The 15,406-nt window shown below is 42.3% G+C and overlaps 1 protein-coding gene across 7 annotated transcripts in view; it reads right to left on the bottom strand.

Annotated features, from left to right (window-relative positions):
• Positions 1-15,406, bottom strand: part of FRAS1 (Fraser extracellular matrix complex subunit 1) — a 457,113-nt gene that overhangs the window by 69,442 nt on the left and 372,265 nt on the right. For 4 of the 7 annotated variants that reach the window (XM_057546920.1, XM_057546916.1, XM_057546922.1 and 1 more), the window contains 2 exons: positions 14,775-14,894; positions 14,328-14,510 (listed from right to left, as the gene is read on the bottom strand). In XM_057546920.1, the coding sequence (XP_057402903.1) occupies positions 14,328-14,510; positions 14,775-14,894 (303 nt within the window). The remainder of the gene's footprint in view (positions 1-14,327; positions 14,511-14,774; positions 14,895-15,406) is intronic. The other 3 variants (XM_057546917.1, XM_057546919.1, XM_057546918.1) reach the window with 3 other exon arrangements.

Consider the following 15,406-nt stretch of genomic DNA (forward strand, 5'->3'; position numbering starts at 1 on the left):
GGCTTGATCTTAGTGGGTCTTTCCCAATTCAGTCTAGCAAACATTGAGTACCTACCATGTGCAGAACACTGTTTCAGATTTGCTTATATGGACTGTTTTATCTCAACAGCTCTGGGATGTCAAGGTTGGCGTTATTTTTCTAGATTATGATACTAATAAAATTAGGAAAGAAATGTGACCTATCTGAGGTCACACAGCTAATAAGAGAGCACTGCTGAGACTGGAACTCAAGGTTGTCCACCTCCAAAGTTTAGGCCTGCTGGGAGTCCTTTTTTTTTTTTTCTTACGTGATTACATGTTGAAATGACACACACACACACATATACACACACACATATATACATGTATGTATATATATATACATACATATATATATATATTTTATTCTGTTAGGAGTACTTTTTGTAAAACTTATCTAGCTTTTCTGGGCTAGACAAGGAGGCTCTTGGATTTCACCCTTATCCTTTAATTTTTTTTTCAATATAAAAGGGATACATGTCCATTAAAGAAAATGTGAAAAACACAGAAAAGTAGTAAAGAATCACAAAACCACTCATAGTGCTAACACTGAAATATCACCATTATAATGTTTTTGAATTGAATCATAGAATAATTTTTTGACTATAACCTTTTTCTTGTCTGAAATATTGATTTTGATGGGGTATTTAATATTATCATTTAAGTGATATCCATAATTAAGTGCAGGAGGGTAACAAGTTGCATTATAAGGTAAGCTTCAAGAGGACAAGATTTTGTTGATTCTTCACCAATGTGCACCTAGAATAGTGCCTGGCACACAGTAGGTTCTCGAAACATATTTGGTTAATGAACTTAGTTCAACCACTACAGTTGGTCCTATATCTAAGAGGTCCTATTAAGCACAGATTTTCAATCTCTGTACACTTAAAAAATTTGGTTTTAGCTGTTGCTAGTTGGGTATTGGAAGACTTTAGTTGTTCACTCACCTGCAAGATGGTGCTTCTAATAACATATTGTCCCTACTGGCTCTCACAGCAGGTAGTTACTGTTTGAAATATCTTGAAGGCTTTTAATCCCGTCCAAAGTGTTTTCAGTCACCAAACCTGCTGGCTAAACTATGTATATGGCAGTGTTACGGAGACCCACATTAACCCTGTCAGTTTTTCCAATTCCCCTGGAGGGCTAGCACATTAGAGAAAGTTCAGTCCAGGTCAGGGAAGTTTCTTTGAAGAAACTGCCTTCCTAATGGGATGTTAGGAGATCGCCCTGGAACCTATGGGTTCATCCCATTACTAAATGAATCATACTTCCTTCAGGATACAGAATCCTACCAGGACAGAGGGCCATACATTATACAGATACCTGACTACTGAACATTGTTGCATCTGATAAGGAGGGAAAGGCAGTGGCCTCTGATGTTTGTTCTTAAGGATCAGAGCACAGTCTAGTCACAGAAGGGAATGCACCTCCATTTGGAAGGACAGTTTCTTTGAAGAAACTGCCTTCCTAATGGGATGTTAGGAGATCGCCCTGGCCCTCCTGGCTTTCAGCACAGCTGTGGATGGCTCTATGCCTGTTGTCTGCTCCCACCTCAAGCCCAGGCTGTGGGAGATTCTCAGCTTCTCTGCTTCAGATTTTCTTCCAAGCCTCCTGTTGTGGAATGAGTTATGTCCCCCCATATTCATACATTGACATCCTAACCCTCAGTACCTCACAATGTGACCTTATTTGGAAATAGGATCATTGCAGATGTAATTAGTTAAGATGAGGTCATTACGATGGGTCCTAATCCAATTCGACTAATGTCCTTACAAAAGGGGAAATTTTGACACAAACATACATGTAGAGGGAGAATGCCATGTGAACATGAAGACAGGTATCTACAAGCCCAGGAGAGAGGTCTGGAACAGAGCCTTCCCTCAGGAGGAACCAACCCTGCCAACACCATGATCTCAGACTTCCAGCCCCTAGATCTGTGACACAATAGATTTCTGCTGTTTAAGAGGCTCAGTCTGCGGTGCTTTACGATGGTGGCCCTAGCAGACTAATACACCTCTGCTCTTGGGAGAACCCAAACTAAGACACTGACTGCAGCTTATTCTGGTTGGTGTCACAATATTGAGAGGCTGAGATAAAGAGGAAGCCAAAGAATACCTTTGCTAAAGCATCACCTCTGGGAAGTCCTTCCTAACTCACCCCCAGCCCACTCTTAGGTGGGACTCACAGCATCTTGGCTCCTAATATCCTCTCACATGTTACTGTCACAACTACTGGAACACACTCGCACATATTACATGTTTCCCACTTCCAAAATCTAAGCTTTCTCCTGCAGCGGCTACTCAATAAATGTTTCCTGAAGGTGAGAACGAGTGTGTGCTGGAGATTGCTAAATCCAATATTACTGCTCCCCTACTTAAAAATACAACTGCTGACTATTAGTTAAGTGACTAGAGGCCCAGTTAGGGTGTAGATTTCCCAGCAAGCTCACAGCTTTGTGTAGCTAAATCCTTATCACTGGGATGTGATCAAAAAGGATATGGGAGGGAAGACCTTCAAGATGTTGGAGGAGTAAGACATGGAGATCAACTTTCTCCTCACAAATACATCAAAAATACATCTACATGTGGAACAACTCCTACAGAACACCTACTGAATGTTGGCAGAAGACCTCAGACTTCCCAAAAGGCAAGAAACTTCCCAGATACCTGGCTAGGGCAAAAGAAAAAGGAAAAATAGAGACAAAAGAATAGGGATGGGACCTGCACCTCTGGGAGGGAGCTGTGAAGGAGGAAAAGTTTCCACACACTAGGACGCCCCTTCACTGGTGGAGACGGGGGGTGGGCGGGGGGGGGGGGAGCTTCGGAGCCACAGAGGAGAGCGCAGCCACAGGGGTGCAGAGGGCAAAGCGGAGAGATTCCCGCACAGAGGATCGCTGCCTACCAGCACTCACCAGCCTGAGAGGCTTGCCTGCTTACCCGCCAGGGCAAGTCGGGGCTGGGAGCTCAGGCTCAGGCTTCAGAGGACAGATCCCAGGGAGAGGACTGGGGTTGGCTGCGTGAACACAGACTGAAGGGGGCTAGTGCACCACAGCTAGCCAGGAGGGAGTCCAGGAAAAAGTCTGGACCTGCCTAAGAGGCAAGAGACCATTGTTTCGGGGTGTGCAAGGAGAGGGGATTCAGAGCACCACATGAACGAGCTCCAGAGAAGGGCATGAGCCACAGCTATCAGCGCGGACCCCAGAGACGGGCATGAGACGCTAAGGCTGCTGCTGCCGCCACCAAGAAGCCTGTGTGCCAGCACAGGACACTCTCCACAACGCCCCTCCCGGGAGCCTGTGCAGCCTGCCATTGCCAGGGTCCCGTGACCCAGGGACAACTTCCCCGGGAGAACACACGGTGCGCCTCAGGCTGTTGCAACGTCACGCTGGCCTCTGCTGCCACAGGCTCGCCCTGCATTCCGTACTCCTCCCTCCCCCCGGCCTGAGTGAGCCAGAGCCCCCGAATCAACTGCTCCTTTAACCCCGTCCTGTCTGAGTGAAGAACAGATGCCCTCAGGCGACCTACACGCAGAGGCGGGTCCAAATCCAAAGCTGAATCCCTGGAGCTGTGTGAACAAAGAAGAGAAAGGGAAATTTCTCCCAGCAATCTCGGAGTAGAGGATTGAAACTCCACAATCAACTTCCTGTACCCTGCATCTCTGGAATACCTGAATAGACAACGAATCATCCCAAAATTGAGGAGGTGGACTTTGGGAGCAACTGTAGACTTGGGGTTTGCTTTCTGTGCCTAATTTGTTTCTAGTTTTATGTTTACCTTAGTTTAGTATTTAGAACTTATTATCATTGGTAGATTTGTTTATTGATTTGGTTGCTCGCTTCCCTTTTTTTAATATATATATGTATATATTTTCCTTTTTCTCCTGTTGTGTGTATGCGTATACTTCTTTGTGTCATTTTGTCTGTATAGGTTTGCTTTTACCATTTGTCCTAGGGTTCTGTCTGTCCATTTTTTTTTTTAGTATAGTTTTTAGCGCGTGTTATCATTAGTGGATTTGTTTATTGGTTTGGTTGCTCTCTTCTTTTCTTTTTATTACTTTTTTATTTTAACAATATATTTTTTAATTTTTAATTTTAATAACTTTATTTATTTTTTCTTTCTTTCTTTTTCTTTTCTCCCTTTTCATCTGAGGCATGTGGCTGACAGGGTCTTGGTGCTCTGGCCAGGTGTCAGGCGTGAGCCTCTGAGGTGGGAGAGCCGAGTTCAGGACATTGGTCCTTCTGGCCTCTCGTAATATCAATCAGAGAGAGCTCTCCCAGAGAACTCCATCTCAACGCTAAGACCCAGCTCCACTCAACGACCAGCAAGCTTCAGTGCTGGACATCCCATGACAAACAACTAGCAAGACAGGAACACAACCCCACCCATTAGCAGCGAGGCTGCCTAAAATCATAATAAGTTCACAGGCACCCCAAAACACACCACCAGATGTGGTCCTGCCCACCAGAAAGACAAGATCCAGCCTCATCCACCAGAACACAGGCACTAGTCCCCTCCACCAGGAAGCCTACACAACCCACTGAACCAACCTTAGCCACTGGGGGCAGACACCAAAAACAACGGGAACTACGAACCTGCAGCCTGTGAAAAGGAGACCCCAAACACAGTAAGCAAAATGAGAAGACAGAGAAACACACAGCAGATGAAGGAGCAATATAAAAACCCACCAGACCAAACAAATGAAGAGGAAATAGACAGTCTACCTGAAAAAGAATTCAGAGCAGTGATAGTAAAGATGATCCAAAATTGTGGAAATAGAATGGAGAAAATATAAGAAACATTTCACGAGGACTTAGAAGAACTAAAGAGCAAAGAAACAATGATGAACAACACAATAAATGAAATTAAAAATTATGTACACGGAATCAATAGCAGAATAACTGAGGCAGAAGAACGGATAAGTGACCTGGAAGATAAAATAGTGGAAATAACTACTGCAGAGCAGAATAAAGAAAAAAGAATGAAAAGAATTGAGGACAGTCTCAGAAACCTCTGGGACGACATTAAAAGCACCAAAATTTGAAATATAGGGGTCTCAGAAGAAGAAGACAAAACAAAAGGGACTGAGAAAATATTTGAAGAGATTATAGATGAAAACTTCCCTAATATGGGAAAGGAAATAGTCAATCAAGTCCAGGAAGTGCAGAGGGTCCCATACAGGATAAATCCAAGGAGAAACATGCCAAGAAACACATATATATATTTTTTAACATCTTTATTGGAGTATAATTGCTTTACACTGGTGTGTTAGTTTCTGCTTTATAACAAAGTGAATCAGCTATACATATACATATATCTCCATATCTCCACCCTCTTGCGTCTCCCTCCCACCCTCCCTAGCACACCCCTCTGGGTGGTCATAAAGCACCCAGCTGATCTCCCTGTGCTATCCGGCTGCTTCCCACTAGCTATCTATTTTACATTTGGTAGTATATATAAGTCCATGCCACTCTCTCACTTTGTGCCAGCTTACCCTTCCACCTCCCCGAGTCCTCAAGTTCATTCTCTTCGTCTGCGTCTTTATTCCAGTCCTGCTCCTAGGTTCTTCAGAACCATTTTTTTTTTTTTTTTTTTTTTAGATTCCATATATATGTGTTAGCATACGGTATTTGTTTTTCTCTTTCTGACTTACTTCACTCTGTATGACAGACTCTAGGTCCATCCACCTCACTACAAATAACTCAATTTTGTTTCTTTTTATGGCTGGGTAATATTCCATTGTATATATGTGCCACATCTTCTTTATCCATTCATCTGTCAATGGACACTTAGGCTGCTTCCATGTCCTGGCTACTGTAAATAGAGCTGCAATGAACATTGTGGTACATGACTCTTTTGAATTATGGTTTTCTCAGGGTAGATGCCCAGTAGTGGGATTGCTGGGTCGTATGGTAGTTCTATTTTTAGTTTTTTAAGGAACTCCCATACTGTTCGCCATAGTGGCTGTATCAATTTACATTCCAACCAACAGTGTAAGAGGGCTCCCTTTTCTCCACACCCTCTCCAGCATTTATTGTTTGTAGATTTTTTTCATCATGGCCATTCTGCCTGGTGTGAGGTAATACCTCATTGTAGTTTTGATTTGCATTTCTCTAATGATTAGTGATGTTGAGCATTCTTTCATGTATTTGTTGGTAAACTGTATATCTTCTTAGGAGAAATCCAAGACACATATTAATCAAACTACCAAAAATTAAATACAAAGAAAAAATATTACAAACAGCAAGAGAAAAGCAACAAATAACATATAAGGGAATCCCCATCAGGTTAGCAGCTGATCTTTCAGCAGAAACGCTGCAAACCAGAATGGTGTGGCAGGACATATTTAAAGTGATAAAAGGGAAAGACCTACAACCCAGATTACTCTACCCAGCAAGGATCTCATTCAGATTCGACGGAGAAATTAAAACCTTTACAGACAAGCAAAAGCTAAGAGAATTCAGCACCACCAAAGCATCTTTACAACAAATGCTAAAGGAACTTCTCTAGGCAGGAAACACAGGAGAAGGAAGGACCTACAATAACAAACCTAAACAATTAAGAAACTGGTAATAGGAACATACATACTGATAATTACCTTAAATGTAAATGGATTAAATGCTCCAACCAAAAGACATAGACTGGCTGAATGGATACAAAAACAAGACCCATATATACGCTGTCTACAAGAGACCCATTTCAGACCTAGGGACACATACAGACTGAAAGTGAGGGGATGGAAAAAGATATTCCATGCCAATGGAAATCAAAAGAAAGTTGGAGTAGCATTTCTCATATCAGACAAAATAGACTTTAAAATAAGGACTATGACAAGCCACAAAGAAGGACACTACATAATGATCAAGTGATCAATCCAAGAAGAAGATAAACAACTGTAAATATTTATGCACTCAACATAGGAGCACCTCAATACATAAGGCAAATGTTAACAGCCATAAAAGGGGAAATCGACAGTAACACAGTAATAGTGGGGGACTTTAACACCCCACTTCACCAATGGACAGATCATCCAAAATGAAAATAAATAAGGAAACACAAGCTTTAAATGACACATTAGACAAGATGGACTTAACTGATATTTATAGGACATTCCATCCAAAAACAACAGAATACACTTTCTTCTCAAGTGCTCATGGAACATTCTCCTGGATAGATCATATCTTGGGTCACAGATCAAGCCTCAGTAAATTTAAGAAAATTGAAATCATATCAAGTATCTTTTCCGACCACAATGCTATAAGACTAGATATCAATTACAGGGAAGAAACTGTAAAAGATACAAACACATGGAGGCTAAACAGTACGCTACTAAATAACTAAGAGATCACTGAAGAAAACAAAGAGGAAATCAAAAACTACCTAGAAACAAATGACAATGAAAACACGATGACCCAAAACCTATGGGATGCAGCAAAAGCAGTTCTAAGAGGGAAGTTTATAGCAATACCATCCTACCTCAAGAAACAAGAAACATCTCAAATAAACAACCTAACCTTACACCTAAAGCAATTAGAGAAAGAAGAACAAAAACTCCCCAAATTTAGCAGAAGGAAAGAAATCACAAAGATCAGATCAGAAATAAATGAAAAAGAAATGAAGGAAATGATAGCAAAGATCAATAAAATTAAAAGCTGGTCCTTTGAGAAGATAAACGAAATTGATAAACCATTAATTAGCCAGAGTCATCAAGAAAAATAGGGGGCTTGCCTGGTGGTGCAGTGGTTGAGAATCTGCTTGCCAATGCAGGGGACACAGGTTCAAGCCCTGGTCTGGGAAGATCCCACATGCTGTGGAGCAACTAGGCCCGTGAGCCACAACCACTGAGCCTGCACGTCCAGAGCCTGTGCTCCGCAACAAGAGAGGCCGCGATAGTGAGAGGCCAGCGCACCGCGATGAAGAGTGGCCCCCGCTTGCTGCAACTAGAGAAAGCCCTCGCACAGCAATGAAGACCCAACACAGCCAAAAATTAATTAATTAATTAATTAATTTTTTAAAAAAAACAAGAAAAAAGAAAAAAGGGAGAAGACTCAAATCAACAGAATTAGAAATGAAAAAGGCAAAGTAACAACTGACACTGCAGAAATACAAACGATCATGAGAGATTACTACAAGCAACTTTATGCCAATGAAATGGACAACCTGGAAGAAATGGACAAATTCTTAGAAAAGCACAACCTTCTGAGACTGAACCAGGAAGAAATAGAAAATATAAACACACCAATCACAAGCACTGAAATTAAGACTGTGATTAAAAATCTTCCAACAAAAAAAAGCCCAGGACCAGATGGCTTCACAGGCAAATTCTATCAAACATTTAGAGAAGAGCTAACACCTATCCTTCTCAAACTCTTCCAAAATACAGCAGAGGGAGGAACACTCCCAAATTCATTCTACAAGGCCACCATCACGCTGATACCAAAATCAGACAAAGATGTCACAAAAAAGAAAACTACAGGCCAATATCACTGATGAACATAGATGCAAAAATCCTCAACAAAATACTAGCAAACAGAATCTAACAGCACATTAAAAGGATCATACACCATGATCAAGTGGGGTTTATCCCAGGAATGCAAAGATTCTTCAATATACACAAATCAATCAATGTGATAAACCATATTAACAAACTGAAGGAGAAAAACCATATGATTATCTCAATAGATGCAGAAAAGTCTTTCGACAAAATTCAACACCCATTTATGATAAAAACCCTCCAGAAAGTAGGCATAGAGGGAACTTACCTCAACATAATAAAGGCCATATATGTCAAACCCACAACCAACATCGTTCTCAAGGTTGAAAAACTGAAACCATTTCCACTAAGATCAGGAACAAGACAAGGTTGCCCACTCTCACCACTATTATTCAATACAGTTTTGGAAGTTTTAGCCACAGCAGTCAGAGAAGAAAAAGAAATAAAAGGAATCTAAATCGGAAAAGAAGAAGTAAAACTGTCAGTGTTTGCAGATGACATGATACTATACATAGAGAATCCTAAAGATGCCACCAGAAAACTACTAGAGCTAATCAATGATTTTGGTAAAGTAGCAGGATACAAAATTAATGCACAGAAATCTATTGCATTCCCGTACACTAATGATGAAAAATCTGAAAGAGAAATTAAGGAAACACTCCCATTTACCACTGAAACAAAAAGAATAAAATACCTAGGAATAAACCTACCTAAGGAGACAGAAGACCTGTATGCAGAAAACTATAAGACACTGATGAAAGAAATTAAAGACGATACAGACAGATGGAGAGATATACCATGTTCTTGGATTGGAAGAATCAACATTGTGAAAATGAGTATACTACCCAAAGCAATGTACAGATTAAATGCAATCCCTGTCAAACTACCAATGGCATTTTTCACAGAACTAGGACAAAAAAATTCACAATTTGTATGGAAACACAAAAGACCCCAAATAGCCACAGCAATCTTGAGAAAGAAAAACAGACCTGGAGGAATCAGGCTCCTGGACTGCAGACTATACTACAAAGCTACAGTAATCAAGACAGTATGGTATGGCACAAAAACCAAATATAGATCAATGGAACAGGATAGAAAGCCCAGAGAGAAACCCCTGCACATATGGTCACCTTATCTTTGATAAAGGAGGCAAGAATATACAAAAGAGAAAAGACAGCTTCTTCAGTAAGTGGTGCTGGCAAAACTGGACAGCTACATGGAAAAGAATGAAATTAGAACACTCCTTAACACTGTATACAAAAGGATTATAGACCTAAATGTAAGGCCAGACACTATAAAACTCTTAGAGGAAAACATAGGCAGAACACTATATGACATAAATCACAGCAAGATCCCTTTTGAGCCACCTCCTAGAGAAATGAAAATAAAAACAACAAAAAAAAATGGTAAAAAATAAATAAATAAATAAATAAGTAAATAAATGGGACCTAATGAAACTTAAAAGCTTTGGCACAGCAAAGGAAACCATAAAGAACACTAAAGACAACCCTCAGAATGGGAGAAAATATTTGCAAATGAAGCAACTGACAAAAGATTAATCTTCAAAATATATAAGCATCTCATGTAGCTCAATATCCAGAAAACAAGCAACCCAATCCAAAAATTGGCAGAAGACCTAAATAGACATTTCTCCAAAGAAGCTATACAGATTGCTAACAAACACATGAAAGGATGCTCAACATCACTAATCATTAGAGAAATGCTAATCAAAACTACAATGAGGTATCACCTCACACCAGTCAGAATGGCCATCATCAAAAAGTCTACGAATAATAAATGCTGGAGAGGGTGTGGAGAAAAGAGAACCCTCTTGCACTGTTGGTGGGAAGGTAAATTGATACCGCCACTATGGAGAACAGTATGGAGGTTCCTTAAAAATCTAAAAATAGAACTACCATATGACACAGCAATCCCACTACTGGGCATATACCCTGAGAAAACCATAATTCAAAAAGAGTCATGCACCACAATGTTCACTGAAGTACTATTTACAATAGCCAGGACATGGAAGCAACCTAAGTGTCCATCGACAGATGAATGGATAAAGAAGATGTGGCACATATATACAATGGAATATTACTCAGCCATAAAGAGAAATGAAATTGAGTTATTTGTAGTGAGGTGGATGGACCTAGAGTCTGTCATACAGAGTGAAGTAAGTCAGAAAGGGAAAAATACCATATGCTAGCACATATATATAGAATCTAAAAAAAAAAAAAGGTTCTGAAGAACCTAGGGGCAGGAGAGGAGTAAAGACATGGACGTAGAGAATGGACTTGAGGACATGGGGAGGGGGAAGGGTAACCTGGGATGAAGTAAGAGAGTGGCATTGACATATATACACTACCAAATGTAAAATAGATAGTGGGAAGCAGTTGCATCGCATGGGGAGATCAGCTCGGTGCTTTGTGAGTACCTAGAGGGGTGTGCTAGGGAGGGTGGGAGGGAGACACAAGAGGGAGGGGATATGGGGATATATGTATATATATATAGCTGACTCACTTTGTTATGCAGCAGAAACTAACACACCATTGTAAAGCAATTATACTCCAATAAAGATGTTAAAAAAATGATGACTTAAAAAAAAAAAAAAGGGATATGGGTTCTTCCAGTAATACTCCTGGAAAAGAAATGGATGTGGGCGCCCCTGGTCTTTCCTCCCTGGCTGCTGGTTGGGGGATGATGACAGTACACTCTGGGCCACCTGCCTCTGGATTTTGCTGTGAGCAAAAATAAACTTCTTGTGGAAGGTACTGTATTTTGCAGTCTCTTTGTTCCAGCAGCTTAGCTTCTATCCTGATAATATAACTTCTTATTCTAATTTCCCAAGAAGGAGAGGGTCCTCAGGGTCACTGACATGAGGGTGTGGGCCCTCAACCTTGCAAAGAGCCCACACAGGGACTAGAGCCTCACGTGGCTCTCCTCTGGGGGAGGAGGTTCGCGGCTGTCTTCCACACGGTTCCCATGGACACGTGGCTCCCTGTGACTCCTTGCGGGGAGAAAAGAGGACCTTTACACCTTTTGTACCTAAAGAGAACAATCACATTCCGCTGACTAAGAGAGATGGCATAAGGCTAAGTGCACTTCATAGTTCACCATCAAGACGATGTGTGCAAGCACTGGTGGCAAATGATAACCCCCAGAGGCATCCAGTCCCCACATATCTCAGTGCCTGCACTAGAGACACTGGTCTAGAGGCTGCTCTGCTCTTCTTGGAAACAGGCTCCAGCCCAGCCTCAGCTCCTGGTAGACCCATCCTCACCCACGGAGACAAATGGGGTGAGGTGCTTTTCTCCAAGCTGCAGCCAGCCGCCTTCAGAAAGCGTGATCCATAATCAACATGGACGTCCTCTGAAGGGAGAGCTTTGACATTTAAAAAGGATTGAATTCATGAATACAGTTCCACTTAGGGGAGACAGGGAAGGAGAGAATGCTGACTAAATGCTATAGAAAGGACTGCGGGGCTGATGGTGTGGGAGGGGCAGGGAAGTCCTGCTCCATTAGAGATGGAGAGGGGTCCCCAAGAGTCAAGATCTTCCTATCTGGTCTACTTAGAATCTCTAGGAACAGGAGGAATGAGAAGAAATGGTGGGGGCGGGAGAGAACGTGGATTAGGAAGTCAAGCCTGGTGGGAAAGGGCAGGTGAAGGGAGCGTCCCTCCCTCTGTTTCGGGAGGCTGCTTTCCCAAGAGGAGGGAGAAGTGTGATCCCCTGTGGGTGGTACCCTGAGCAGTGCTGGCCTAGTCTTGGCGTCCAGGATTTAAGCCCAGTGAAGGCTGAGACTGTAAAAACAGAAAAAGCGAATCTGGGGCAGCCTCACACAGGACTCAACACAGCCTGGGGGTCAGAGAAGAGCCAGAGCTGGGACTTACCAGCAGCTGGCAGTGCCTTTCGCGAAGCTCCAAGCCTTTTGGAGCTCTGTGCAGTGTAAATGCCTAACACAACCGCCGAGAGTCAGCCCTTTCATCTTTGGAGAGATATAATCAGCAACCTGACAGAATTCTGGCAGAAGCAATTAGCTCATGAATGATTTATCAGGTATCTCAAGCAGCCAAGGTCTCGGGAGTGCTGATCTGCATACTGCCCCCAGGAACTCTGGGACAAAAGGGGAGCGCACTGGCTTTAATTTGCATTAGGGATTTTGGCCAATCTGTCCATCCTTCCCCATGCCCTCCCACCATACACATAACTCCCTCCTCCACCATCACGCTGGACCCAGACATGTTCACCTCCACCAGCTGCCCCTCCAGTGAGGTCCTCCATGCATCCCCACTCTCCCCCCCACTCACTCCGCCCCAGCCATACTGGTCTCCTTGCTGCATCTGGAATGTGATAGGCCTGGCTGATCCCACCTCAGGATGTTGACACTCGCCAATCCCCTGTCTGGAATGCTCTTTCCTTTACATGTCAGCATGGCTGGCTTCCTCACTTTCTTCAGATCTCTGCTCATATGTCATCTTATTACTAGGGAGGCCTTCCCTCGCCTCCTTGCTCCCTGCGCCCCAAGAACGCCCTCATTTCACCCCCTAACTTATCACCGTTGACATATGATATATTTGCTTGCTTGTTTGCTTACTATCTGATTCCCAGCATCAGGGCAAGTACTTTCTCTGTTTTGCTATTTCCGTGGTTGAATGAATGAAGAATCTGTAACCTGAAATCCAAAGAAAACAATGATCTAAATTTCCTGCAAGCTGACACTGCTTCTAGGATGGACCAAATAAAGACAATTCTACCTTTAGGTTGTTTATTCAGCAAATATCTCTTATCCCTCACATCCATTCAAGCTGCCAAGTTCTATAGGTTCTCCTCCTGAAATTAACTGCTTCCTTCCTTCCTTCCACCATCTACTGTTTACTGGATACTTACAAGGTACCAGGAATAATCTCTTCTATTATTCTCATCTTACTATTCCCACTGCTGCCCCTCCACGTGAAGCCTCACTAGCTTGCACCTGGCCAAATGAGAAACTTCCTACCCAATGGCACTGCCTCCTTTTTCTTTCAGTTCATCCTGTTGGACACTAGATGAATTTCACTTCCCCTCCCTGTTCATAATTCTGCAGTGACTCCCTATTGCCTATCGAATTAAATAGAGATTACTGATCACCACTCTGAAGACCCTCCGTAAACATCTCAATCTACCCATGAGCCCAATCAACTACTATTTTCAGAATATATGCTTTAGCAAAACTGGCCCACTCATAATTTTTGGAATGTGCCCACATGCTGTTCCTATCTCTGGGAATAACACAGTTTCTGTCAGCCCAAATTCTATCTTTCAAGTGCACTGTTAAATGCCACCTCTTTGCACCTTCACACCCGATGTAGCTTCTTTCACTATTGAACTCCTATGATCGCAGGTTTATACAGTTCTTAAAATACCTGCTATCTTCTTCCCTTATGTATGATTATATGCAGAGGCTCCTTATCTTATCCAATAGAGGACTCTAAAGGTTGTGGTTATACCTTATTTATCTTTTTTTTTTTCCTCTGTAGCAGCTAAACCAAGGTCTTACTCAACATGCGTGCTCACTTGTTACTTGTTGAATTCTAGTTATGGAGCCAAGACTGTTGATATCAAATTGTAATTTTTAATTCAACTTCCAGTAAGTAATTATTGAGCATACTTTGTTCAAAGTATAATGCAAGGCAGTATATAATGGTCAGAACAAGTGATGCCAAAAATAAATACCAACAAAGGCAGATTCAAGGTGAATGTGTACACACAGAGGGGCTGCCCCCAGTGCTTCCTAAATCCCAGCTTTTGGTTTGATGAAGTCAGAGATGATGGGCTTACCTGGTGATGCTGTGTGTTCCAGGTGGCCCAGCTGGGGCTCTCTGGTGATTCTGTATATCAGTTCTGCAGGCTCTGTCTCCTGGTCAGTGGCAGACAGCTGCAGAGTGGTGATTTTCTTCATCGAGTTTTCATCCAAGACCAGCCCTTTATTGGTGGTGATGACTGGTGGGGATTTGTCTTCTTCTGAAAATATCAGAAAGAGTGATTTGAAATGGGATCATTTTTAGCCTCCTTTCTTCAATTCTGGGCCTGGCGTCCAGAATAGTCTCCAGGCCTGTCCCTCAGAGAGCGTATCAAGGAGCCACGGCTTCGCACAACAGACAGGATATGATTCCAGATTTCCACATGAGCACCTAAAGGAAAGGCTCAAGCCTCAAGGTGAGCACAGTATGCACCATTCGACCTCAGAACTGCTGGAGGACTTTTAGAGACCCAGTGCCCCCTTACCCAAAACACTGATGGAAAATGACCGGCCAATCAATTTGTTGCCTTCTCCATCAACCACATCAAATTTAAAAGCAAAGCTCCCGCCAGATTCTCCTTTTCCATGACTGTATTCTATGTGGCCTGTAACAAGGACAAGAAAATCAAAATTTGCTATTAGTGTTTTCTGCCCTTATTTCTGAAATGTCAGGTGAGAATTCAGTTGGTATTCACACCAGTGAATCAATTAACCCCTTCTCACTTAGACATTGCTTTTGACATTTTAATCTAATGTTTTCATTTCCTCCCTTTCATCTCCCACTAGCAACTTCCTCATCATCAATGACTCCATCATGATAAAATCATCCTAAGTAGCAAGTAGCATTGCTTACAGTTGAGGCTTGGCATCTGTGGAAGACTCTAAAGAAGTCTCATGAATAAACTAGATCAGCAAAACTGCTCACGTGGAAAATGTGCACTCACCGGACCCACGTCACTGGTGTGACCCTGTTAAATATCCATGTCACAGGGCAAGAGGACAGAGAGCTGCAGCCCACATTCTCCCAGAAGCTGTCACTCCCATTTCCCAGGACAGCCTTAATTCATTTTAGGAAAGACACCGGATATAACCAACCAACAAAGAAATGGATGAACAA

Source organism: Balaenoptera acutorostrata, chromosome 5 (genome assembly GCF_949987535.1).
Source record: "Balaenoptera acutorostrata chromosome 5, mBalAcu1.1, whole genome shotgun sequence".
Taxonomy (NCBI): Eukaryota; Metazoa; Chordata; class Mammalia; order Artiodactyla; family Balaenopteridae; genus Balaenoptera; species Balaenoptera acutorostrata.